Source organism: Canis lupus, chromosome 17, assembly GCF_048164855.1.
Source record: "Canis lupus baileyi chromosome 17, mCanLup2.hap1, whole genome shotgun sequence".
NCBI lineage: Eukaryota > Metazoa > Chordata > Mammalia > Carnivora > Canidae > Canis > Canis lupus.
In genome coordinates, this window is record NC_132854.1 from 30,908,730 (window position 1) to 30,935,853 (window position 27,124).

Sequence of the window (27,124 nt, forward strand, 5' to 3'; positions counted from 1 at the left end):
TTGGGCCTCAGCCTCTCCAAGTGATTCTGATATGCAGCCAGGCATAAGGATCCCTGCTTTAGAAAGACTTTAAAGATAGATTTAATCAATTCGCTCATGGTTTTATGTTCCTATCTATAAAATCGGATCATCTCTTCCATCTCTTTATAAAGCATGTACAGTGGACCCTTGAACATCATGGGCCAACTGTACATATAAGTGTGTGGGTCCAGGTCCACTTTTATGCAGAATTTTAAAAAATTAATACAGTACTACAAATGTATTTTCTCTTATGTTTTTCTTAACATTTTTTTCTCCTAGCTAACTTTATTACAAGAGTGCAGTATTTAATACGTACAACATATAAAATGTGTTAGTCAACCATTCATGTTATCAGTGATCTTTAAGTCAACAGTAGGCTATTGGTAGTTAAGTTTTGGGGTAGTCAAAGTTACACATGAATTTTTGATCGCACAGGAGTTGTGCTGTTCAGGAACTACATATATATGTAATATATACACACACATACATGTATATTACTATGTGTGTGGGAAGATAGATATGTGTATGTATGTATTTGGAAACCAACCTCTTTCTGTTCTACTTTCTTTCTAGAAGCTGATTTATAGCTTTTTTCCCCCCCTCTCTAGAAGTCTCTTGCAATTTCTTCCTTTGGGGCTGCTATTTGTAATTGGTGTTGGCCCTGAAGGCATACAGAATTACTTAGTGGTTTTCTGACTTTCCTTCCTGATTTAGGCTCTGAGATTGATTTGCTTGATTATTTTCATAGAGCCAATGACATCATTTGTTTTTATTTCTATTTTTGAAGGTGAAGCTATTTGCTCCTAATGCTAAGCAGATGTACATGGTTAATCACTTGAAAGAGAGCCCAGCAGAAGAGAAGGGACATGTGCTGGAGGGAAGTGCCAGGAGAGCCCATGGGGACATACAAGATTTGGCAGACCTGTGCTCCAGCAAGCTTGATGCTGTCATTATACTGGTGAGTTAGCTGAAAGCTGTGAGACCAACTGTTCATTTTAATTCATGTTCACTGCCTTTAAAGCCCTTTCCAGAAAGAGTGCCACAGACTTAGCTACCACTTTGGAGCCTGTGGCAGGCTCTACATCATGGTTCTCAAACTTTGCTGCACATGAGAGTCATTTGGGAAGCCTTTAAAAAAGTCTCAGTGCCTGGGTCACATCTGAGACCAGTGGCATCAGACTTTCTGGGGGCCGAAGCAGGTATTAATGTTTTTGATGCTCCACAGGGTCTTCCACTGAGGAGCCAAGTTTGAGAACCAGAACTCCGCCCGGAGTGACCACTGGTTCCCACACTTGGCTGCACCTGGAAACACCTGGTGGTCTTTAAAACCACCAGTGCCTGTGTCCCTATGGCCTGAATTTTGGAATTTTTAGGATTCCCAGATGATTTCATATACAGACCAGTTTGGGAACCACTGTTCTACAAAAGTGTGTCTCTAGGTTTGATAGGTATGTGAATCACCTGGAGATCTTGTTACAACGCAGATTGTCATTCAGCTGTCAGGTGACAGGTGGCATGCAGCCCACATTTTGAGGCCTTAAGACTCTGGAAATCACAGTGGAGGGTTGCCTGTTTCTGGACCTTTTCAGTGCAGGAATCACTTTATAGATAGGTGACTCCACCTTTACAAGTAAATGATTGATTTACAGGTATAATTGTCTTAGATGTTACTTCTACTTAATCCCCGCAAAAGGAACTGTATGTTGTATGTTTATCTTTTTCAAACTAAACAGCTTTAGTTTGTTGAAACATTTTTTTAAAAGATTTTATTTATTTATTCACGAGAGACACACACAGAGAGAGGCAGAGACACAAGCAGAGAGAGAAGCAGGCTCCCCCAAGGAGCCCAATACGGGACTTGATCCCGGAACCTGGGATCAGAACCTGAGCTGAAGGCAGATGCTCAACCGCTGAGCCATCCAGGCATCCCTAGTTTGTTTAAACAGTTAAAATGTGAGACTCGATCCCGGGACTCCAGAATCACACCCTGGGCTGAAGGCAGACGCTAAACTGCTGAGCCACCCAGGCATCCCAAAAATTACAGTGATTTTAAAACATCGTTTATTCTAATACCTAAAGATAACAATTTTGTTTTCAGGAGGAATGAAGTTATCTCAAATGCTCTTTAAAAAAATGTATTTCTACTTTGTACCACACTTGAAATATTTAGCAAAAATTATCATGCCAGGTATCCCACTTGTATGTCTTCAAAATTTTAATGCTGATGCAAAATGTTTATTATTATTATTATTTGCTAAATAGAAATCCTCTCTGTAAAATCCACTTGCTACAAGGGCTTCATGGAAGCCGTGTTAATTCCCTAAGGATTAGGTTTGTGTTTTAGCATTCGGCACCAACTTTTTACAAAAGAATCTCTGAGCAACCTTGACAAATAGTTTGCTATTCTGACTTTTTATTTTTTTTTAAAGATTTTATTTATTTATTCACGAGAGAGAGAGGCAGAGACACAGGCAGAGAGAGAAGCAGGCTCCATGCAGGGAGCCCGATATGGGACTCGATCCCGGGACTCCAGGATCACGGCCTGGGCCGAAGGCAGGCGCTAAACCGCTGAGCCACCCAGGGATCCCTATTCTGACTTTTTAGAATGAAGTTAATGCATTAATAAAATCACTGTCAACCCCAGAAGACTTAAATGTTATTTTTCCATCCTAATCATGTGTTATTGCTCTCACCTGCCTCAATTCTTTGCTTAAGAGTTAATTGTTCATAGGTTCTTCTTGTCAGCTGCCTCAAATAATCCTGGGTTTCCTCTCTTTGTAGGTGGTTTTGAGTGGCCCAGAACTGCCCTGTCAACAGTTCTGTAAAGGACTCTTTCAAGTTACATTTCCCATGTGCTGGCAGCTAACACCTTCCTGCTTGTGAGGTCACAGTGTGTCAGGGTAATAATGTAATTGGAGTGGGGGAAAAGAATGAAAAGCTTACTGCTGGCCAAGAGGTTCTACAGTACTTTCCCATTTTCCTTCCTCCAAATGAATATAAATGTGACTGCTCTTCTGGTAGCTCAACAAATGATCTTTCATTTTGGGGCTGCCATATTTGGTAATTGACACTGGGTGGGGTGGGAGTGGACATGGTAAGGGATGGTTCTTTAAGGTGAGGAGACCAGATGGCTTTAAATCATAGGGAAAATGTATTCTTTCGAAATATACTGGCCTACTCTGTAAGAAAAAAATTTCAATATAGCCGTTCTTTTGTATGATATCATTCAGCTGTATGGATCAAATTATCCTTGCTTTAATGATTTCCTATTGATCCTAGTACACACAGCCTTCATTTCTTTTACTAAGTGAATATTTAAATGAAGCTTCTTGTTGGAACAGATTTCTTTGTGCACAGTGTCTATAGGCTTTTGTTCCAAATACTGCAGCATTTGAGAGGCCAATGCAAGCTGACCATTTTAACTCCCTTCACAATTGTGCTCTTGTCTAAGAAACATTTTCTTCTGCCCAGTATCTTCTCTTCCGATAGGTTCGATGATGCTAACGGGGCCACTGCCATACAAAAGCCTGGCTGCGCACATGGTTGCAGGGAGGGGAGGCCCTGCCAGCATGCTGCCAACAGAGTGGCCCTGGATGGGGCCGCTCTGCATGAGCCACATGGAGGAATGGGAAAGATGGCAGGGAGGCTTTAGAATGGATTTAAAAAGTGATACTGTAGTTATGATATTTAGAAGAAATGGTTCAAATAAAAATATTAGCTCCTTTTACACACTTTATCACTTACTGATAGGTACTTTCAGTGTGATCCTGACTCAAAGATTAAATAACCATCACTGAATTATTCAGAAATACAAAGTTTCTAGACAAGCTCTCCTTCATTTCTGTCTTGCATTTTTTTAAAGTCAGAAATGATACTCATGCCCTGTTTCAAACAGATCAGTGTTGGGCTGTTCTGATGGCTCTTTGCGGAATCTCCAGATTTGCTCCTGTAAGGACACCAGCGGTAACTGGGTAGGTTGACTTGTCTTTGATAGTAATGACAACAGAAAGCAAGGAGAAGTGAGATGGTGACATCTGAATGTTGATGTCTGCTGTTACATTGAACAAGATGACTAAACTAATCATCATGACTTCTCTGAAGGTATTCTCTTCTTTATGAATCAGATAAAGCCATACACTTTTGGAAGTTACTGTGTATCATACATTCTTTTGTTGTGCTCTACAGCTGTCAGCTGCCAGGCACTCAGGGTTTAGGAGGAACCAGAGTAACCTGTGGAACACTGATCTGTTTTGGAGTGTTTCGCTTGCTATGAACTATCCCTATACTTTTTTTTTTTAATATAGGGTAGGGGAAGAGAGGGAGAATCCAACAATCTCACCGAGTGATAAAAACCTGTCACATTGCAGGTAGATTTCGTATCGGTGAGAAGAGACTAAACCCATGCGCATGTGTACAGGTGCATACCTCTGCTGGAAGGAAAAGCAGCATATCTGATTGTGACTGTGCCCCCTACCTTCAGGTCTCTATAGCTTTGCTCTGTGCAGGGAAATCCTGCCAGAATAGACAAGGAGGCTGTATTTCTGTAATGCCGCAAGTCTTTTGTTGTCACAGGTTATGTTACAGCCCAAGAAGAACTGGAAACTATGAGTTCCACTTATGAAAGGTTCACATTCCCACCAGGAGAGGAACCAGGGAAGCGCTGCTGGCCCAGAATAGGCACAGAGCACTTTCCTTGTCCTATTTACTTATTTTGCTTCTCTCTCTATTCATTCTGGATTATAAGCTCCTGACCATAAGAGGTGTTTGTCTGTTTTGTTGACTGCTTTATCACTGCACCAGGAACATCCTCTAGCATATTAAGCCCTTGATATAAATTCATTGATAATGAATGCCCACCATTTCCTCCAAAGAGGTTCCTCTACATAAGTGATTACGGGCCTTAAGACTGTAGGCCATAGGAGACTTATCCAACTGTGATTATCTTTTGTAGATAAAGGCTTCTGAGTAAAATTCTTATAAAATATATAAAAATTCCCTTTAAAGTCACATATTCCTATTTTCAGTGCCTGGGTTAAAATCATTGCTGCCCGTTGGTCTGTGACAACTTTAAGCCCTCTGGGGCTGCCCATAGAACACATGGCTTGTAGAGCTTGAGTGCTACAGAGCAGACAGGATTCCTGGGGTGGGGGTGAAGTCCAGTTTTTCTGTGTCGTGTTTCTATACCCTACAAAACCGCACAAATAGGAAAGGAAAGCATTTCAGGATGGGAAATGTGCAGAAATGAGAATAGAGCAGGCCTCAAGCTGCTGTTATTATAACAGCCTATTCATGAGGTTCACCCTTGGCTGGCATCTGGGAGCTGGGCACTTAACCGACTCCCTGGCTGAGAAAAATAGTTCGTTCTGCTGAGGCTTTGTGGATGGAATTGTTCAGCAGACAGTTGTGCCCAACACCTGCTTTCCTTCTTTGAGTTTGGGGTTATGTTCATTGCTGGGCAGAGGAGACCTACCTGACCAGACACTATTAAAAACCTTGGATGCTAAGTCTCTTCCCAGGGCAGAAACAGTGTACACACATTAGTGAATTTTTTACTCCTTACTCCTGGAGAGAGGGGCACACCTCAGTGTCTCCTGACTGGTGAGAGGGGACCTCAGAAGCATCCAGACTCTGCCAGTGGCTAGTCCTCTACTTGATCCTGTCCTAGATCCTTTCACTGTAATAAACCTTGACCATGAGTATGACTCTGTGCTGAGTCCCATAAGTTCTTCCAGTGATCCCTGAACGTGCGTGTGGCCCTGGGGATCCCAAAACATACACACTCGCCGGCACCAGGGCTCCTCAGGTGTGTCTGGTGACAGGTAGTTTGACTCCAGGCCTTAAGTGTGTGCTAAGGATGCAGAAACACACAGGGCATGCTGGGATGAACCTCTCTCTGAGCTGGAGCCTTTGTCCCAGTCTCAGGTGGTTTTCTCTCTGCTGGTCCAGGCTGATCCACGTGGAAGACTCATTTTCCTACACACAGAGCCTATAACACAAAAGGCCAGCTGAGCAGCATCCTCTGCTGCCACCCCAAGGGAATAGAAGAAAAGCAAGTATTTGCCACACTGCCTAGGCAGCAGAAGAGAGCAGCCCAAGCCCCAACCTTGGGCTTTCTCAGGGTGAGGGGGCTCATAGGCTGTCCTTGTTCTCTACCTTTATGGACACAAGAGATGAGTGGACTCGATTGAATTCTCCCATTCTATCAAAAGCTCTCTGCTAGCACTCTGGTTCAAAAATGCCCAAGCTTTTGACCCTCTTACAAAGGAATGTGGGGAGCCAATCTTTCCCTCCCTCTCTCTCCCCTGCTTTTTCTGTATGTAGTATGGTGGGGTTGGATGGTGCACAGGGCTGCTAGTGAAGAGGACTCTTGCGTTCTGTCTTACAGACCCACATTTCCTCATATTTTCTCCTGCCTCCAGTTAACTCAGTATGTATAACAGCCACTATCAAGGTAACCTTGAGTGCTGTTTGTCCCCTCAGTAGATATTGTCATCCCCAACCTCTGCTGTTTGTCTGAAGCATCCATCAAGGGTATAAAAGGATAAGCTGAAGTGTATTAAATTCTTTAAGAGCTTATTTGAAAGGCACCTGGATGGTGCAGTTAGTTGAGCATCCAGCTCCTGGTTTCAGCTCAGGTCACGATCTCAGGGTCTCGAGATTGAGCCCTGTGTTGGATTCTGCATTCAGCACAGAGTCTGCTTGAGATTCTCCCTCTCCCTCTGCCCGTCCTGCTCGTGCTCACTTGCTCTCTCAAATAAGTAAATAAATAGATAACATATTACATTACATTAAAAAAAAGTTTATTTGAGCAAAAATTGATCTGAATTATATAGCATCCAACTTAGCCAGATAAAAAGGAACTCCAAGGAGCTGTATAAGATGACTTTTATAGGTAGAAGAGAATAGGAACAAGTCACATTAAACAAAATAGATTGATTATTTCAATGTTCCTTGCCTTGAGGGGATGGCAGAGATCTATTAGGCATATTGTCTAACTAGTGCTGTTCCGGCAGCTCTTAAATGACTGGTTTAAGATTCCATTTCTGGGAGTGCTAAAACTGTAAGTAAATCTCATTTTAGTGATGTAGAGCTTAGCATAAGGACTCTATTTTGGACTTGTCTTGTTTTTAACAGGGGTTATCTGAAGATATTACTAGCCCTTGGATCTTGCCCCAACTTAATTATCCTGTGTTTGGAGATCAGGAAATATTCCTGATATTTCAAGGAAACCAAATATAAACACAGGATAATTAAGTTTTATCTGAAGGCCACAATAGAAACCACTACTTTGATTTCCTATTTTATTTACTGTGTTCAGACAAATTAGTCACAGTTACATGATATGTCTTATGGATCAGCATAATCCAAGAGCCAGCCATAAAAAATTCTGCACGTTTCTAAGTACTGTTTTAGCTATATCCTACAAATTTTGCTATATGCTATTTTTGTTATTGGTTGGTTCTAAATGTTTTATAATTTTTATGACAATTTCTTCTGTGACCCAAAAGTTACTTCAAGGAATTTTTATTTCCAAACATTTCAAGCTTTTCTAATTCTCTCTTTTTTTTAAATACTGGGTTTAAACTTCGTTCCATTATGATTGGAGAAAATGATCTGTATCTTCCAGCCCTTTGAAAAGTTAAGACTTGCTTTTTATGCCTCAGTATATGGTCCTTTTTGTAAATGTTCTGTGAAATTTTTAAAAGATTGTGAGTTCTTTTGGTACAGAATTCTCTATATGTCCTTCAGATAAAACATGTTGATTGTGTTTAAATCTTCATATAGTTTATTTATATTTGCTTTCCTTGAAATATCAGTTACTAAGAGATAGGTGTTAAAATTCTCTCAGTATGATATTGGATTCATTTGTTTCTTCTTGTACTTCAATATTATTTAGAATTATTTTATTATTTTATTTTTTTATAATAAACTTATTTTTTATTGGTGTTCAATTTACCAACATACAGAATGACACCCAGTGCTCATCCTGTCAAGTGCCCCCCTCACTGCCCGTCACCAATTCACCCCCACCCCCCGCCCTCCTCCCCTTCCACCACCCCTAGTTCATTTCCCAGAGTTAGGAGTCTTTATGTTCTGTCTCCCTTTCTGATATTTCCCACACATTTCTTCTCCCTTCCCTTATATTCCCTTTCACTATTATTTATATTCCCCAAATGAATGAGAACATACAATGTTTGTCCTTCTCCGATTGACTTACTTCACTCAGCATAATACCCTCCAGTTAATTACCTGCTGATTTGAATTTTTTATCATTGTGTAGTCATCTTCTTTATTTTCAGTAATGCTTTTGGCTTGTCTGTTTTGTCTAACATTAACATTTATCTATTCCAGCTTACTTTTGCTAGTATTCCATCCATATTTCCCTTATCTTTTTACTTCTAACTTCTCTGCATCTTTATGAGTCTTGAATAACTTATTTAACTGGATTTTTAAAAAGCCTTCTAATGACACCAAAAGCAGGAGCAGTAATATTATTTATTTTTATTTTCCATATTTTTAATAAAATTTTTAAAAATGGTTAAATGGAGTTGATAAAAATTTAAAACTTTTGCTCTTAAAAAGAGACCACTAAAAATATGAAAAGACAAATCACAGAAGGAAAATATTTGTAAAACATACATCTGATAAAGAACTTACACCTAGGATCTATAAAGAATTCCTACAACTGGATAAGAACACAACCTAATTAAAATAGCTGTCAAAAGTAGGCAGGAATTAGTCATTTGGAAAATGCAAACTGAAACCACAAGATACCATTACATGCTCACTAAACAGGCTAAAATAAAAAAGACTGACAATTCCATGGGTTGGCAAGGATATGAAGAAACTGGAACCCTCAAACATTACTGGTAGAAATGTAACGTGATAAAGCTACTTTGGAGAATTTTTTAATAAAGTTAAACATTACTTACTAAATGACTTAGCATTCCAACTCCTAGACCTTCCTAAGGGAAATGGAAAGAGATGTCCACCGCAAGACATGCACGTGAATGATTGTAGAAGCATAATTGGTAATAGATCCAAACTGGGAACAGTCTACTGTCTATCAACATTTTGTATTTTTTAACTGGAGTATTTAGTCCATTTATTCTTTTTGTAATTATAGATGTATTAGGATTTTTTTCCTGTTGTGTTTTCTGTATAGTCTATCTTTTTTCGTATTTCTTTTTCTCCTCCTTTCTTGCTTTTCTTTGGATTATTTTTTTCCTAATTCCATATTTCTCATTTCCCATTAACCTGGAAGTGATATGTTCTACTGCTGTCTTATAATAGTTACCCTGAAAATGTCAACATGCATACTTAGAAATCAAAGTCTAGAGTTAATAGCTTTGCCCTTTTCTCAAATGACACAAGGAATTTAGAACACACTTACTATAATAACTCCCTGCTTATATCTATTGCTAAAGTTGTAATTTTTAACCCCATAAAACATTTTTATTATTTTACAAAATCAATAGTTATTGAATTACATATGCTTTTTTTTTTCTGTCATCCTGAATTCTATCTCATACTCTTCATTCATGATCATTTTTCCCAAGAAATTTTTGTAACAAAATGCAGTATATTGTAGTGGTTAACAGTATGGCTTCCAGAGCCAAACTGCTTTTATTTTTTATACTGCTTTTTATTTCTCCTTTATCAATAGGGAAACTGAGGCAGAGGGCTATCCAGTAACTTGCCTAGGAAACTGAGGCAGAGGGCTATCCAGTAACATGCCTAGTCACATTTGGCAAGTTGCAGTGGCAGGATTTGGACCCACTAACTCCCTATATTTAAATCCAGTAGCACCCTCTCCCCTATAGAGGGCTTATTAAAAAACCCATGGTCTAAGAAATCTTTTGGTGGTACAACAGGCCAGAGGCCTTCTCCACTGTCAGGAAATTTACATGTAGGTTCAAATTCCTCCTACACCTTGAGGTTTATGAAATTTATAAAGGGCTAATCTGTAAAGATTAACTTTACAAGCAAATTACAGGTAGCTTGAATTTCAGCCTTCTAAATGCTTATAAAATCAATTTCTCTGGTTTCTTGCATATTTATTATTTTGCTTCAGATAATTGGAACTGTCTTGCAAAAGGACAAGACTCCTTCCATAAAAATCCATTTCTGTTTCTGGACCCTCTTCACCTTGCTTCCCTTATTCCTGGGCAGACCAACAGTAAATCCTTGCTTTATAAAGTAAATCACTAAAATCTCCCCTAATATAAAGTCACTTAGATGTTGATAAACCTCAGGAGAAACCGTACGATGGAATTGTTAAAATGCTAGATAGATTTTGAAGCCATCTCTGGTGGTGGGGGTCCTTTCAGAAGTGTGGTTAGCACAGAACAATCTCCTAGGTCTTCTAGATTGTCTACAATCTCTATAAGTCTTTCTACTCTGTCACAGGACAGCATGCTGGAGGCATTGGCTCTGAACTTCTCCCGCAGGTCCTCCTGGCTCAGTGGCTTCCTCCAGTGGCCGTAGAAGGTATCAGAGCACTCTGTGAAAGTGGCACCATCACTGAGAGTGACACTGACCTCGCAGTAGAGTGTGTTGAAGCTCGGCAGGTTGTCCCCAGGGTGCTCCAGCTTCACCTTACTTAGCAGTTCTCTTACCTGTGGCCTGCTGATCTGGCTCTTGTGGAATGATGGGACAGTGACATGACCATCAAGCAGTGTGGCACAGGCCACATATTGGAAGGAGTGACGAGCTTCATGCTCTGAGTCTGGGAAGGGTCTGTTTACATACTGCACATCTGGGATTCTGAGCACAATTTTCTCAATGTGGTCAGTGGGAAGTGGGGCTCTGTCTGTGACAAGGTGCTTTCTGACAGATGCAGCAGCATCTGCCACCCAGTGGGTGGCCAGATGTGCAGGGAACCTCTTGAAGGCCACATCCTGCTGGCCCAGCAGCCAAGTGTGGGACTCCAGGTTTGGAAGAACTTTGGGGGAATAGTTGGCATAGAAGGCCCCAAAGCCTGTGTGCATGTCCAAGACTTGCTTGTTTCCTTGAAGACCCAGCATCGCCAGAAAAGCAGCTTCCATCCCATGCTTGGCAGCATTTCCCATATGAAGAGGCTTGGTCTGAGTGGCAGCATTTGCCATGGGTGCCCCGGCATGAGAAACAGCGATAGCCAGGGCCTCTTGGCACTCTGGCATGCTGAGCCCTAAAAACTTGGATGCAGCAGCCGCACTGCCCAAAGTTCCTACCACAGAGGGGGGGTGGAATCTGAAAAGTAAAAAAAAAAAAAAGCAAAGAGTTGGAGAGTTACAGACCTGTCACCGGGAGGCAGTTGTAGTAGAGAAACGGGAGTGTAGATACCACAGGCCTGCTTCCTGGGTTCAGATCTCAACTCTGCCACTTACTAGCTGTGTGATCTTAGGAAAGTCATTCAACTTCTTTGTACCCATTTCATCTCCCATAAAATGGTGATAATCATAATATGCATCTTAGAAGGTTTTGTGACTTTTGCATGAATTTACATGCTTACAGTAGTGCTTGACACAGTGAGTTTTTAATAATTATTATCAGAAAGGCAAAAGTTGCTGCTTGGTGAAATCCCCTGTGAGTAGCTTTAAAAATGGAGGGCCTTGTAGAAACTGTGAAAATTCACTCAGTATTCCAATATACTCTCCTAGCAGGCTGAATGGAGTGGAAAAATAAATATAGGGTTGAACTACGTGACATAGCCAACATGTGACCATTTTTGATCAAGGAGTAAACAGTCAGGTTCAAGATCTTCTGAAAGTTCTCAGTCTGAAGGACCTTAGGAAATACCAAAGTAGATTCTGCCTTGAGATGGGATTAGGAATATTCAGAGTACCCATGAATACCAAAATGATGTGAATCACCCTAGGCTGAGAGACCGCCATTTGTTTTATGGTCATGGTTGCTTGATTCTCTTAATCCGAAGGAGATTTTTCATTAGTACTTCTGAAGTCACACCTTTGTGTATGAGTATATGGTTTGATATGCGACTGGAAAATTGACTTAGCTGTCAGCACGAATATTAACATTTTCAACTGAGCTAACTGCTATGTCAGAAGGCTCTACAGAGTTAATAATATCTAACAGGGGAAGGAGGAATGTGTCTGCCGCTGGATGGGGCAGATTCTCTCCATACCTCTTTGGTATGTCACTGGCTTCCTTGGAGAAATGCATTAATCGGCCTTGTATTTCAATCCCAACATTGAAAGCCAGCAGCAGATCAAGGCCAGAAAACTTTTGACTTGAAGGGAGAGCTTCAGATAGGGCTGTGAGGACAGGAAGGACAGCTCCAGAAGGGTGGGTGGCAGGATGCCATGTGTCATCAAAATCCATTGAGTGAATCTATGTAAACAGACACACAAACAACAAACCAAAACCAAAAAAAGTATTTACCTGAATGCAATGACCAAGAAAATTTTAGTTTAGTAATTACTTTTTTGATATGAGATTTTAAGATCTTATTATCTGAAAATAAAACCTATACACTGGCTGTAATTCTTTTTTTTTTAATTTAATTTATTTATTTATTTATTTATTTATTTATTTATTTATTTATTTATTTATGATAGTCACAGAGAGAGAGAGAGAGAGAGAGAGGCAGAGACACAGGCAGAGGGAGAAACAGGCTCCATGCACCGGGAGCCCGATGTGGGATTCGATCCCGGGTCTCCAGGATCGCGCCCTGGGCCAAAGGCAGGCGCCAAACCGCTGCGCCACCCAGGGATCCCCCACTGGCTGTAATTATTAATCACATGGCTGGGCACTGGACATGCTGTCCTCTGCCCAGAGCAGACAGGACTTTGAGGAGCAGCTAGAGAACCCCAGTGAACTTGGATCTTACCCAGGTGTCCAGAACTCTCTGCCACAGCCCCTGGAAAGAGCTACATCCTCCTTAAAACTAAAGCTGTGAAATTTAGGTGCCTGTTCCTCTCTCCTTCCCCCACCCTTCAAACAAGTTGCACTAAAAGTTTAATGTCATTTATTCCATATCAGGCAATATATTTTTGTACCTTTTTATTATGAAATAATATCAAACTTACAGGGACCTTGCAGGAACTCATAAAACCAGATTAACTATTAAGCTATATTTTAAAAATCAATATTATCTACCATAATGTCTTATTCTTCTTCATCTTAGCCATTTGCTTATCCCTTATATAATGAGAAGTCCACTTAAAAATAGAATTTTGTATCTATTGGATGTGGCTAGTCTGGACACTGGACATTTACTCCTGGATTCCTTATTGGGTTTGACTTTCAGTGTTCTGAGCTACTGTCCCACAAGCCATAAAAATATCTCAGAAATCCCAACACACTCATGTCTAAATTACATCTTGTGTATAGATATAGACTGCTGCTGACACACAAAGCAAAAAATTGTCAGATGAAAAGTGCTGATTTGCGCTTCAGAAAATATAGATACCATATGGCCATTGTTTCTTTTCTTTCTCAATATCTAGTGAATGAATGGTTGGATGAAAAGCTAATTATTGAATAGAAACCGGTACTGATCACAAGAAAAGGAAATGAGTCTGGATATCGGGTTTTATATTTTTTGCTATGTACATTCAAAGTTTAGATACCTTAGGGTGCTTTTATCTAAATCTTCCATCTTCTTTCCTGTACCTGACAATTTGTTTGAAAAGCATCAGTTCACCATAAAACATGAAAAGGGGAATAACTACATAGAAGAGAGGGCAGACCACTTCATCTCTGAACTGCAATGACTCATCCATGAAATATAGAAATGGAATGATTTCTGAGATATTTCCTTGCTCTGAAATTATTATTGTCTAACAGTTGAAAAGATATGTAAACCTCCTTACAGCCACGCCGTTCATAAAAGCAGCATATGGTGGTGGAAGCCTTAAGTCTGATTGACCCCAAACACTGCTGGACGCGTTGGAATTGTAGATCTGGAACAAGAGAATATCAATCAGTGATACTGGGTAGAAACATGACATGCCAAGTCTCATTCCTCATTTTTGGAGGCATTACTTTAGTAGTCCTTATTTGAACACTTTGTGCTAGATCACAGCCTTAACCATTGCATTCCTCTCTTCCTTGTAGAAGAATACACACCTTTTTCTGCAGAAGGGAGAGGAGATGCTGTTGCTCTGTCTTACACTATGATCCAGAGAAGAGCCCGGGGATGGAGTCTGAATTTATTCTTATGTATTCGTTGAGGGTTAACACCAGGGAAGGTGGACTAATTGTGTGCACCAGGTACATCCTTTGGAGAGTGGGTGTTGCATCTCCCACATACACACCCATTTTGCTCAGAGTGCTGAACCAGCTTGTTCTCCAGAGATTCTTAAAGTCTTTGCATGAATAAATGTCAGATGCTATTGGAGTAGTTGCTATTGCTACTAGGGCTCTCAGGTAGAAAGTGCTTTAAGTCATAATAATAAATGATGAGATATTACTAGTGCTAAATCCAGTCTTAATATTGGTCTTTATTAAGAATATGGATGAATATTAAAACTCAGATAAATAGAGCATAAAACCATATACAACAGTGCTATATACACCAAGTACTATCTCTAAAACAAAGAGTAGAATAATAGAACATAAACACATGTCTCTGGGCGCATTGGTGGGTATACCTCAGGCATTTGGCTTTATCTCTAAAGTAGACACTGAGCTTCTTACCTTACTATATTCACTGGCTTTGTGAAATACTTCTGTACTGGTTCCCAGGAAGCCAACACCCAGAGTATCTAGAATCATTCTCTTGCTTCTTTGAATAACGTGATCTGTCAGGTGCCCCACAGTCAAGCCATGAATCACTCTGGCAAAGCTTTCTGTGACAGACTTTAAAGGGAACAGTGTTAGAACAGTGCAATACTCACTTTGCATTTACTTATTCCTTACTATACAAGAGCTTGAGGTACTTTTATGTGAAGAGTTTTGCTCCATTAGGGGAAACCCTGTTGATCACATAAGCTCAATTCCTGAGAAATGATGAGTACGGAACCCTTGCTGTGCATGAAGTGAAGAGATGTGGAAATGCCCCAAGCCAGTTTCTGTCCCAAGTTGAGGACACAGACCAACATACAGGTTATGGCCACAGAGTGGGTGTGCAATGGTGCAGGGAAGCACAGGGTTAGCAGAAGATGGGAGGTACATGTTGTTCATAAAGTGGGTGTGCCTGGGGGCGATGCATCCACCTAGGAGGTACCATTATTAGATAAGTGCCAGGTGCCATGCTGTTATAAATACAGTATGCATCGAATGCCACAAGTTTCTGAGTGTTATGAGCGTCATCTCCCTTTGCAGGTGAGGACATCCAGACTTGATGTCACTAAGTTACACAACTCTTTTTTTTTTTTTTAAGGTTTATTTATTTGTCAGAGAGTGAGAGAGCACAAGCAGGGGGAGTTATGGAGAGAGAGAGGGAGAAGCAGATTCCCTGCTGAGCATGGAGCCCAATGTGGGGCTCCATCCCAGGACTATGGGATAATGACCTAAGCCAAAGGCAGACACTTAACCGCTTAACGGCCTGAGCCACCCAGGTACCCCTATGTTACACAACTCTTAAATGGTGGGGCTTGGACACAAATTCCTATGGTTCTAACTCCAAACTGGTGCACGAAGTTATTAAGCTACATTTCCTAAAGAGAAAACAGACATTGAAATACCTGGGGTTCTTGTTGAAAATGAACATTTCTGGTCTCTACGCCAGACTTCCAGAATTAGACTACCCTCCCATCCCCTAAATGGACCAGAAACTTTGGAAGCACAGCACAGGATTCTGTGTTTTCATTAAGATCTTTAGATGTTTCTTAAATATTCTAGTGCCATCATGTCCAACGTGGTAGCTACTCTCCACCTTGGCTATTGAGCCTTTGAAATGTCGCTAGTCCAAACTAGGATGTGTCATACGAGTAAAATAAACACTGGATTTTGAAGACTTAGTAGGAAAAAAGAACATAGAGCATCTCATTAATAATTCTAAAATATTGATTACACACTAAGATGACAGTATTTAGGATATATTGGTAATTCGGGACACCAGGATGACTCAGTGGTTGAGCATCTGCCTTTGGCTCAGGGCGTGATCCTGGAGTCCCAGGATGGAGTCCCACATCAGGCTCCCTGTGTGGAGCCTGCTTCTCCCTCTGCCTATGTCTCTGCCTCTCTCTGTGTGTCTCTCATGAATAAATAAATAACATCTTTAAAAAAGGGATATACTGGTAATTCAAATATAATATCATAACTAATTTCATCAGCTTCTTCTTACTTTTTAAGATATGGCCACTAGAAAATTTAAAATTACACTTGAGAACCACTTCCTGATGGTTCTTGTCAGTGATCATATGGAGGCATCAATACCTAGGCTGGTTGTGGAGACTTATGGGAGTCAGCAGGTGAAGGTGCCTGGGACAAGGAGGAAGGCTAAAGACAGAGGTGGGAGCATGGCCTGGGACTTGGAGGTGTGAGAGACGCAGTGATTTAGGCAAAGTCCAGCTGCAGAGCTGCCTACCAGGTGGAGGTGAGAGGGATTTGCAGGCTAGGACTGAGTGGCAGTTCCACTAGGCTGAAGACTGTGATGTCAAAGGGGAGCCATAGTGCTGCCTTTAAAAAGATCTATCAGAACTGTGTTTTGCAAAGATCTCAGTTGGCCCTCGTGTAGAGAATGTGTTGAGAGGCGTAGACAAGGGCAGGTAAGAGACTGGTGCTGTAGTCCAGGTTCTGGGTGGGGATTTGGCAGTGCCATCTACCAAGAAAGGAAGCACTGAAGGAAGGACAGCTGTCTGGACAATGATGAGGGGCTGTCTGTGAACTTGCTGAATATGAAGTACCTGTGGTCACCCTAGGGGAGAAGACAATTCTGCTGCCACCCACGAACCAGATAATAAAACCTACAGGATTATTTGCATATCAGAAGCAGTAGAGTGCTTTGCAATGCCTTTAAATATCAAGTTCATCAATGTATAGGCAATTATTTTGTTTTCTACCTGTCTTCACAAGAGAACAGCTCTTATGTATAGCTAAAAACGCCCACCCTTACATTGTGTTTCACTACATGCCTAGCACTTAGCATCACTTAATAAATGTCAGCTTGTTCCCCTTTTCTACTCTGATGACTGCATTATTGTACAACTTCCTTTACCTCTCTGAGCATCATATACATCATATTAAAACATTAGCTTTAGGGTGAGGGTTTTTTTTGAATTAGAGTATCTAGGGAGTCTAGGGTTCCCTGATGCTCTAAGATCAGTTCCTGGGCAGAGGTACAGAGATGAAACCGAGGCCCAGCTGGCAGTCCTCAACCTGGACACCAGCTAGTCCCCTATTTCCAGTCTTCAGATGACCAAGCCACAGAAACCATGCCATTTTCAAAAGGATGGGCTACGTTGTAGGTCTCCAACACTTTGGTAGAAAGATGAGGGAAGAGAGCAGGAGAGAAGATGGATGGCAGAGAGAAGGTGCTGGCACAGATATTTCTAACTAGGATGGAGAATAACAATCACTTTGATTATCATGCTGCTAGAAATTTGGGTAAACATATTTAGGAACAGAGGCAGAGAAGGAGGAAAAAGCACTGGCTCCATGATCCACCAAGTAAAACTTAGAGTTTTGAGAACAGGTTGGATACCTTGTTCTAAGCAAGCAAAGTGACCTATTTTCAAGCTCCCTTTCCATCCTCACAGCTCCCTTTCCATCCCCACAGCTAAATGGTTGAGGGCATTTAGTGATTGGTTGCTCATCTCTTCAGGGTTCAATCTGACCTGGAAGAGGCTTATGGGGAACACATGTATGCCTGGGGACCATGTGTTGTCAGGGCACCAACATGGATCCTGGAAGGTGATTGTGGTATCCATTTGTATGATCCCATGGTGCTAGTGGCCTATGGAGGTAAGGCTCCCTGGGGGGATCTCCTGACAAGTCCTGGATGGCAACTGTATCCCAAAGAAATGGCTCCTGAGGAAAGGAACTTGAGAACATAAACATGCAATGGCTCAGGTGTTTATATGATTGAGCCCATCTATTTCTAAAATATTTTTTTTGTTTTCTTGATTTTTTTCATGACATTTACAACTCTTTTTAGTAAAATACTGTTATCAGTGTATAAATTAAGGCAAAACATCAGCCACTTGATAAACATTTCATGAGCTCTTGCCACTGGGCTAAGTTCTCTAGAATACCAAACCAAGGTGTTATGATCCCTGCCACAAAAAGATTATCTTTTCCAGGGACCTAAGGACAGTAAACAGATCATTAGAAAGGCAATCTGGCCATGCCATAGTGGGCACAGATAAAACTGGGAGGTTAAAATTCAACGAACTAGTAATGATTCATTTTCTTCCTAATTCTATACAACAGAATCATGTCTCTTACTGGTAAAACACCAATGAAAAACCAGATGCAGGTAAATTAGATAGCCCAGAAGCTATGAGAAATGCTCAAATGCCAGTTTTGAAGAAGAAGCAGAAATCGCTAAGGACACTGAGAAAAGGAGAAGTAAGCTAGAAAACCAATGTAAATCAGCCAGAGAAGATGTGACAATACCTTGAGCATCATGTTGAAAGAGGAGGCGTATCTCTGGTGCGAATGGAAGGAGGACTTTGCTTGCTGGGCAACTCCCTTTATACCCTTCACCCTTTCCAGCCCATTCCCTTTCTCTTTGTTTTTATGCTAAAGTTTCCACTATTTCAACACCTCCCACAAATGTATACTTAGCTTACTTCAACTTCCTCACAATGAGTTGTAGCAAGGGATGAGGAATTAAACAAGGCAAGGAGGAACGGAGAGATGGTCAAGTGATTTCTCACAGACCTCTGGGAAGTGCCCTGGCAGTGAGGTATGATTGTATCTTGGGTTTAGATGCCATACATCAAAAGCAGAAAAAGGTGCACTCTTTTATCCAGATATTCCCACTTCTAAAAACGTATGGTAAGCAAATTGGCATGGATGTATGGAAGAATCCAGTGAAAAAAATTCCCAGATTTGCTTAGATGATTAAGAATTAGAAACAACCAAAACCCCCCAAAGAGTGGATTGGTGCAGTAAAATAGAGCATGCAGAGTGTTTAAGGCACCCTTATTTCCCCTTTCCCTGTCACCCCTGTTGGTCACTATTGTCTGAGAACAAATGTGCCAGCCTGAGTTCCTGGTGGCTTGAGATTAAGAACCTAGAAGGGCATTGGGGCTTAATCACCCTTTCCCCCAGCTTGTTCTTTGTTTTTCCTGCAATGCATTTTTTAATATACAGATCTCTCCTATTCTTGGTCCTCTGCCTGGCTGCTGGGATACATTGCCCACCTCCCTGCTATTGCTCAGGGCACCTTGCCCCATAGCCTGTCCAGGCCTCCTTGCTTATAATCAATCACTGTTGCTTGGCTAGTCAGGACCTAGCTTTTCTTCTCTGGGTAAGTACTATTTCCCTTGGACTGTCTTGGACAATTGGTTTATATTCATGGTGGTACAAAAAAACAAGTTATTTAAAATCTAAGCAATTCCTAAGACCACTTTTATATGAAATGAAAAATGGGCTATGATGACTTCAACTATCTCACCATGGAAAAGGTTTATAAGGGAATGATGAGCTTTAGTAAGTCTGATGAGCTTTAATGGAAGTGCCATCATTTGGTTTCTCTGGGCTCAAATTTTGCCAGAATTTGTGTGTGTGTGTGTGTGTGTGTGTGTGTGTGTGTGTGTCAACTTGGCTAGGCTGTGGTATCCATGTGTTGGGTAAAATACTAGTCTAGATGTTGCGTGGAAGGTATTTTTTATTATTTTTTAAAGACTTTATTTATTTATTTGAGAGGGAGAGAGATCCCAAGTAGGGAAGATGGGTGCAGGGAGAAGCAGGCTCCCCACTGAACAGAGAGCTGGATGTGGAGCTTGATCCTAGGACCCCAGGATCGTGACGTGAGCTGAAGGCAGATACCCAACAGACTGAGCCACCCCGGCATCCTGAATGTATTTTTTAGATGTGATTAACATTTAAATCAGTAGGCTTTGGGGATCCCTGGGTGGCTCAGTGGTTTAGCGCCTGCCTTCGGCCCAGGGCGTGATCCTGGAGTCCCTGGATCGAGCCCCATATCGAGTCTCCCTGCATGGAGCCTGCTTCTGCCTCTGCCTGTGTCTCTGCCTCTCTCTGTGTGTGTATCTCTCATGAATAAATAAATAAAATCTTTTAAAAAAATCAGTGGGCTTTGAGTAAAGCAGGTTATTTTCCATAATGGGTCTCATCCAACCAGTAGAAGGCCTTAAGAGAAAAATCTGAGATTCCTTGAGAAGGAAGGAATTCTGTTTCCACACTGCCCTTCAGACTCCAGACTCCAGTGTCCACTCTTCCCTTGGAGACTTCCAGCCTCCCCTGCAGATTTCATACTGGCCAGCCCTCACAATCACATGAACCAATTCTTTGAAATCTTTCTCTCTCTCATTTGAATTCATTCTGATCAAATAGACACACACACACACACTCTCTCTCTATTGGTTTTGTTTCTCTGGAGAACCCTAATACAAAATGCCTTCAGAGCCAGTAGATTCCATATTATTTGCCTTTGTATCTCCAGTACCTTTAATAGTCTCTGCCTCATTCTGGGTGCTGTGTCAATGAATGTGTGAGAGAGGGCATACATGTGGACACTAGGTGAGTATAGTGACTCTTAAGTCCCTACCGTAGTCTAGTTTTTGGACAGTTGGAAAATTAAAGTTCAGCCCCGGGAGTAAAATTCTGCCTGCATATCCTAAAATGGATGGCAGGGGCTTTCCTGAAAGGCTCTGGGGCTGCTCTGCCTCCATGGACTTCTGGAATATTGGGGGCCAGTTTCAGGTCAGAAGCTCACCCTGGGGAGGGATGAAAGTAGATTATGGGGCCAGTTGCTGTCAAGGAGTAAGTGAAGAGGAGTTTAAAGAGACCAGTTGACAAATCCAGCAGGGCTTTCCTAGGAACATACCTTCATGAGGTCACTTCATGAGTAACCATGCTGAATCTAGCCCTGAGTGCTGAGCTCCAATGGTGAGGGACTGTCTCACCCATCCTAAAAGACTGAGGCATAGATCAGAATGCCAATGTGTCATTTTATACTTTGGGTGTTCCTTTATGTTGGAAGGCTAGATACTTTCACTGTGTAGGGTCCTTCCCTGGGGCAGTGTGGCTGGGAGGTCAGGTGAGTAATGAGCTGCTGTTTGCTGAGTGTAGAACTGGAATAAAACAGGGGCAGGGATTTCAGGGACATTCACCGGGACATTCACTGGGACATTCGCTAGGACATTCATAAGTCCCTGCTCCCACACCCTGGATACTTCTCTGTTGGTCTTCACCAGATGTAGTCCTTCTAGATTACCCTAGACAGTTTCTGTGTACTTCTTTTTTTTTTTTTATTCTCTTTTAAGAATCCATACTGATCATCTTCCTCTTGCTGCAGCCCTCTGATACAGGAAAGCACATTCCAGTTTGGTCATGTTTTCAGTGTAGTTCTCAGAAATTACATTTGAGTTCTTGTAACTGGTAAGATGGCAGCCTACTTGGGGGTACATTATGTCTTCCTGAAGTATCTTCATGGTCCTGAGAGTTTGTCATTGCTCTTAGAAATCTTTTGTTTCATCTCATTTTTAGCATAGGTCATTTGTACATAACTCAGTCACTATATGTGGATTTTGCTAATTTAATTTGGAGAGGTAGTCTGTGCACCCCTGTCCTCATGTTGCCCTCATGTTGCCCTCATGTTGCTCCAATTCATGAATAACAAGGAATAGGCCCAAGAATGAATGGGACTAATCATGCTTAAAAGTATTAAAATCTTAAGGTAAATAGTGGAAAGTTGTGATAGAAGAAGGGAAAATGATTAGGAATGACATGATTGAAAAAGTAAATCCACAAGCAAGGTTGAATAGGGCCCAACAAGGATAGAGTAGGTGAGTAAGATAAAAATATGAAACACCACAGGGTACACCTGCATAGGTTGTGGACAGCTCGTCTGTAAGAGGGCCCTATCTACATCATTGACATTGTAGCTTTGTATAACTACTATGATAATTGCATAGCAGAACACATGACATTTTTCATTCTAATGAAATCATTATAACAGTTTTCATTATAACATTAAATCATTATAACATAAAACCACTTACAACAGTAAAGTGTGTTGGAAGACAGTTCTGCAGGGGTGTCACATTTTTCTTCACATTTTGCCAGCAGACACACCGACTGTCTTTATTCTAGATTATCTTTTAAAGAATGTGTAAACAGCTTTGGAAAGTAGAAGTATTATCTCTGTGGAGGAATGCATAGGCTTACCGCCCACCATAAAAGATTTAGGTTCCCTGAATTCAGGGTTCCTCTCCTGTAATAAAATTTACTGCAGGTGTGGATGTCACCTCTTTCCATTGTTGTGGGAAAGGGGGCTTTTCTTGTTGCAAGAAAAAACTGATACTCTACTGTTTCTGTGAGTAATGACATCATTTGTCTCTGGCCCAGAAGTCTTATGTCCTCTGCCACCATCCATGAAACCATGGCAGACTACATTGTTAACTCTCTTATAGTGTAAAATCTCTGTCCTGGACAAGGTGTCTGGAAGAAGGGGAACATCTTTCTGATTAGCAAAAAGGTACCAGAAGCCAGAAAGGAGCTAAATCCAGAGCATAAATATAAAGAGAAGGGAGGGGGATAATACGAAAGGATTGTGTTTTTCTAACCATTTCATTTATCACCTATGTAAAGTTAGGCCCCTCAAACTTCTACTCATACTCATTTCTAAGATCAGCGCTGGCCCAGGGTAAGATGGTTGGTTAACCATCAAGTAGGTGAGATTTTAGAAATCTCCTCAGGTAAGGCCCCAGACCAATGAAACAGACTCTCCAGGGGTAACATGCAGGCATCAATAGTTTTTAATGTTCCCCAGGGGATTCTATGTGTAGCCAAGGTGAAAGCCTAAGATCCTGAGATTTACTGAGAACGTTCCCATCCTCCTGTGGAGTCAGAACTTAGTGGTCTGCTGCCTTCCATTCTGGGGTCTAAGGCTTGCTCCTTCTCCAGATAGGTACCTGGCTTTGTGCAGAGCCCTGGGGTTTCTCTAGTTCTCTCTTGCTCTTTTTCAAGTCTTTCCCTGGAGCCCACAGATCTCTCCAGATACTGTATCTTGTCTCCATAGTTCTGACTTTTATCTGATTTCTCCTAAGCTGTGTCTCCTAAGCTCTACTGGGAAACAAATTAGTTCTTCAAAGACCCTATGCACTGAAGAAAAAAAAAAAAAAAGTAAGCCCCTTCTGCCCTTTCTGCCTCCTTGTAATAAAAATTGGATTTTTTTAAGCACTGACTGAATATCAGGCACTATTCTAAGAGATTTTCATGCATTGATGTAATGTTTAATTCTCACAAAATATCATTATCTTCCTTTTGCAGATGAGGAAACTGAGGTGGAGAGAGTTGAGTGACTTGCCCAAGGTCACCCAACTAGGACATGGTAGAGCCAGGACGTAGAGACAGGCAGTTTGGCTCCAGACACTATACTAAGCCACACTAAATGGTAAAATGAATGTAAACAAGGTGAATAATAGGAGTTTCCCCATGGTATCTACTTCGATGCTTTTTTTCTGGGAAATGTCAAATTCTTTAAGAAATTTTGTCTTATTTTTTTGGTGTCCCTGCTTAGCAGATGTCATAAGCACGTGCCTGTTTTTTCTGTTGGGCAATCAAGTGCAGCTCTGTTACCTCATGTCAGACTTTTGATGCTGAGTGTGTGCACAGTGCTGCTTGTACATTTGGATGTCAGAACATACCTACTTGATAAGGTTTCAACTGGTGCCTGGCTGGGTCTGTTCCCCCAAATCCCATTCACCAGTGTGGGTGGATCTGTTAAATGTTCATTTCTGAGCTTTGGCCTGTCTGGCATGGTTGTCTTAGCTCTAAGACAGCCTTGTTTTCTTCCTTGTAGGAAATAACCCAACACCTATTTCATCTAGGCAAGCAGATTTACTTATTTAGAGTAGTGGTTCTCATACTGTGTGTATCAGAGTCACCAGAAGGCTTGTCCCTAGAGTTTCTTTTTTTTTTTTTTTTTCATCTCTCTCTCCCTCTCTCTCTCTCTCTCTTTTTAGATTTTATATATTTGATAGAGAGAGTACAAGCAGGAGGAGCAGCAGAGGGAGAGGGAGAAGCAAACTCCCCACTGAGCAGGGACCCTGACAGGGGGATCAATCCCAGGACCCTGGGATCATGACCTGAGCTGAAGGCAGATGCTTAACCACGTGAGCCACCCAGGGCCCCCTAGAGGTTCTTTTAGAAAGTCTGGGATGAGGTCCAAGAGGTAGCATTTCTGACAGTTTCCCAGGTGGTGTCTGTGGTACTGGTGCCATAACCACACTCTGAAAACCACTGCCTTACAGCCATGTTGCTGCAGTGTGGTGTGGTCTATAGATCAGCATCAGCTGGGAGGCTTGATAGAAATGCAGAATTCCAAGCCACAGCCCAGAGCTATCCAATCAGAATCTGTGTTCAACAAATTTCTCAAAATGGAATTCATGTGTACCTTTACGCATGAGAAGTATTAGTTTAGATCATATATTTTGATCCAATTAGGGCTTTTAATATCAAACAAAGATACATCTTAGTGAATAACAGATTCCAAAGTAGTCAGTACATTATACTATAATCTGGCCACAAAGGAGACCAAATAAGAATTTATGGGTGATTTAGGGCAAATCTATCACAACTCACTCCAAATGACTCAGCATTATGTCCTTCTAACAGAGAGAAGGTAATGTCTTCAAATTGATAGCTATTTAAAAGATTGTTGATGCTCATGTACTCAATGCAGCCTAATGCCAGAGGAGAAAAATGAGCTTTATAAACTTCTCTTTCAGTAAAACAATGGATGATATAACATACACAGTCAATTTAAAGGTTATTTAGAGTTTGAATACTTTGAAAATCAGTCAGAAATAAAAACTGTTAGTTCTGGGTCACTGATGGTAAGAGATGGAAAAAAGAAAATGCTATTTTTACAGTTACTCTTATATTTTGAAAAAAAAAAAAAAAGATAGGTAGACAAGATAGAGTACATCAAGTTTGCTTTCTAAAAAGTAGGAAGAGGGGCAGCCAGGGTGGCTCAGCGGTTTAGCGCCACCTTCAGTCCAGGGCATGATCCTGGAGACCTGGGTCAAGTCCCATGTTGGGCTCCCTGTATGAAGTCAGCTTCTCCCTCTGCCCGTGTCTCTGCCTCTCTCTATCTCTCGCTCTGGTCTCTCATAAATAAATAAATAAAATCTTTTTTAAAAAGTAGGAAGAAAAAAATTATCGAGATTATTATAATTTTCCCTAAGTCTTGATGAAGATTTTTGGGTATCGAAAGTCAATGATGAATGATCAGATAAGTGTCCAAACACAGTAAGAGAAAATAATTTGGATCTGTCAATAAATTTTGACAAGCTGTGTGAGAATAATCAAGCCATAACAGCAAAGCTGCTACTTCAAACCAAAGATCTGCAAAATGGAAGCATTTAGTAAATGCTTCTGAAATTTAAAATCTAAATGCTACAAAAGCCTGAAAATTAACAATCAAAATAGCTATCCTTTTTGAGTGTTTATTTGTTTTAAAGATTTTATTTATTTATTCATGAGAGACACACAGAGAGAGGCAGAGACACAGGTAGAGGGAGAAGCAGGCACCCTGTAAGAAGACTGTGTAGGACTCCATCCCAGGACCCCGGGATCACAACCTGAGCCAAAGGCAGATACTCAACCACTGAGCCATGCAGCTGCCCTTTTGAGTGTTATGATGTGCTAGGAACCAAGCTAAGAGTGTTATTTGTGATCTTCACAGTCTCACTAATCCTTGCCCAAACCTTATGGTCCCATGGTTGCTTGTGTTTTGCAGATGAGGAAACCAAAACTCAAGGAGTACAAAGTCTGAATGCATCTTTATATACCTATGCTGTAATTATAGACATTCTCTGCGAGAACCTCTTGAAATAATTACTAACTTATTTTGCCTGAATGTTACTGGTAGGATAAAGAGGAAAACATGCACATATTTAGTTAATTTGCCCTTTATTAGGATGAAGAATGCTTTCTGTGACCAATTGTCTTAATTTGTCTAGTACTGAGTGAGATATTTCATTGCTAAACCCAGGAAAGTCCCAGGCAAGCTGGGATGTTGATTACTCTTTCGGAAATTCAGGGAAGTGCAGTCCTGGAGCTAAGGCTTTTGTAAGCAGTGGGCTCCAGCTTTTCTCTAGTTTTAGTTAACAAGTACTTAAAAAAAAAAAGGGACCAAAAGCACTGAAGTGCCATAAATTCTATTCTTTTTTTTTTTAAATTCTATTCTTTTTTTAAAAAATTTTTATTTTATTTATTCATGAGAGACAGAGAGAGGCAGAGATCTAGACAGAAGGAGAAGCAGGCTCCCGGTGGGGACTGTGATGCTCAACCACTGAGCCACCCAGGTGCCCCTTAAACTCTTTTCTTAATGGATTAACAAAGGCTGAGCCTGCTGTCACTAGAATTAACTTTTTTTGTCTTGCTTTTTTTCCCTCAGCAATGGTGATGGATTTGTGGGAGATGGTGGGCCAGACAAGAATCACAGTGTGGAGTCATGGACCTGGATTCTGTGATTTGCCCCAACTACAGGAACACAGTGAGGTAATCTGCTTTGAACGACCGTGGATGTGTTCCAAAGGCTTTGTCCCCTTTGCCATTTTAACAGGTAAGTGAAAAGACCAACCTTCCTTGGCGTACACAAGCAACACCCCCCAACATTTTGTAATTTGAGGTTGTGAACTCATCTTTAGTGAGGGTTATGTGGTTTGGAGTGGTAGGGTTGGAGCCAATGGCCAAAGAAGAATTCTTGAGATGTTGCTGGTGCAAAAAGGTGGTTTTATTTAAGCACAGCGACAGGACCAGTGGGCAGAACAAGCTGCCCTCAAAGAGCTGCCCTCGGGTTGTGAGGACTGGCTGATAATATACTTTGGAGTTGGGGGATGTAAAGACAAAGGGAAGTTTCCAAAAGGACTTTCCTTGCTAAAGAAGACTCACAGGACCTCGGAGGTCTAGGTGTTGTCAAGCTAAGGTTGTTTTCCTCTCCAACTAAACCTTAGCATTAAGACAGTAGGATTTCCTGGAGGGATGTTATACTCTGCCTGCCTCAGTGATCTGT

The 27,124-nt window shown here is 41.2% G+C and overlaps 1 protein-coding gene across 1 annotated transcript; it reads right to left on the minus strand.

Annotated features, from left to right (window-relative positions):
• Positions 1-8,498: 8,498 nt before the first annotated feature.
• Positions 8,499-18,657, minus strand: ACOD1 (aconitate decarboxylase 1). The gene is made up of 5 exons (XM_072782713.1): positions 18,529-18,657; positions 14,665-14,826; positions 13,839-13,928; positions 12,149-12,354; positions 8,499-11,253 (listed from the first exon to the last, which is right to left on the minus strand). The coding sequence occupies exons 1-5, from the start codon at positions 18,538-18,540 to the stop codon at positions 10,308-10,310; spliced, it is 1,416 nt and encodes a 471-aa protein (XP_072638814.1). The 5' UTR covers positions 18,541-18,657; the 3' UTR covers positions 8,499-10,307.
• Positions 18,658-27,124: the final 8,467 nt, after the last annotated feature.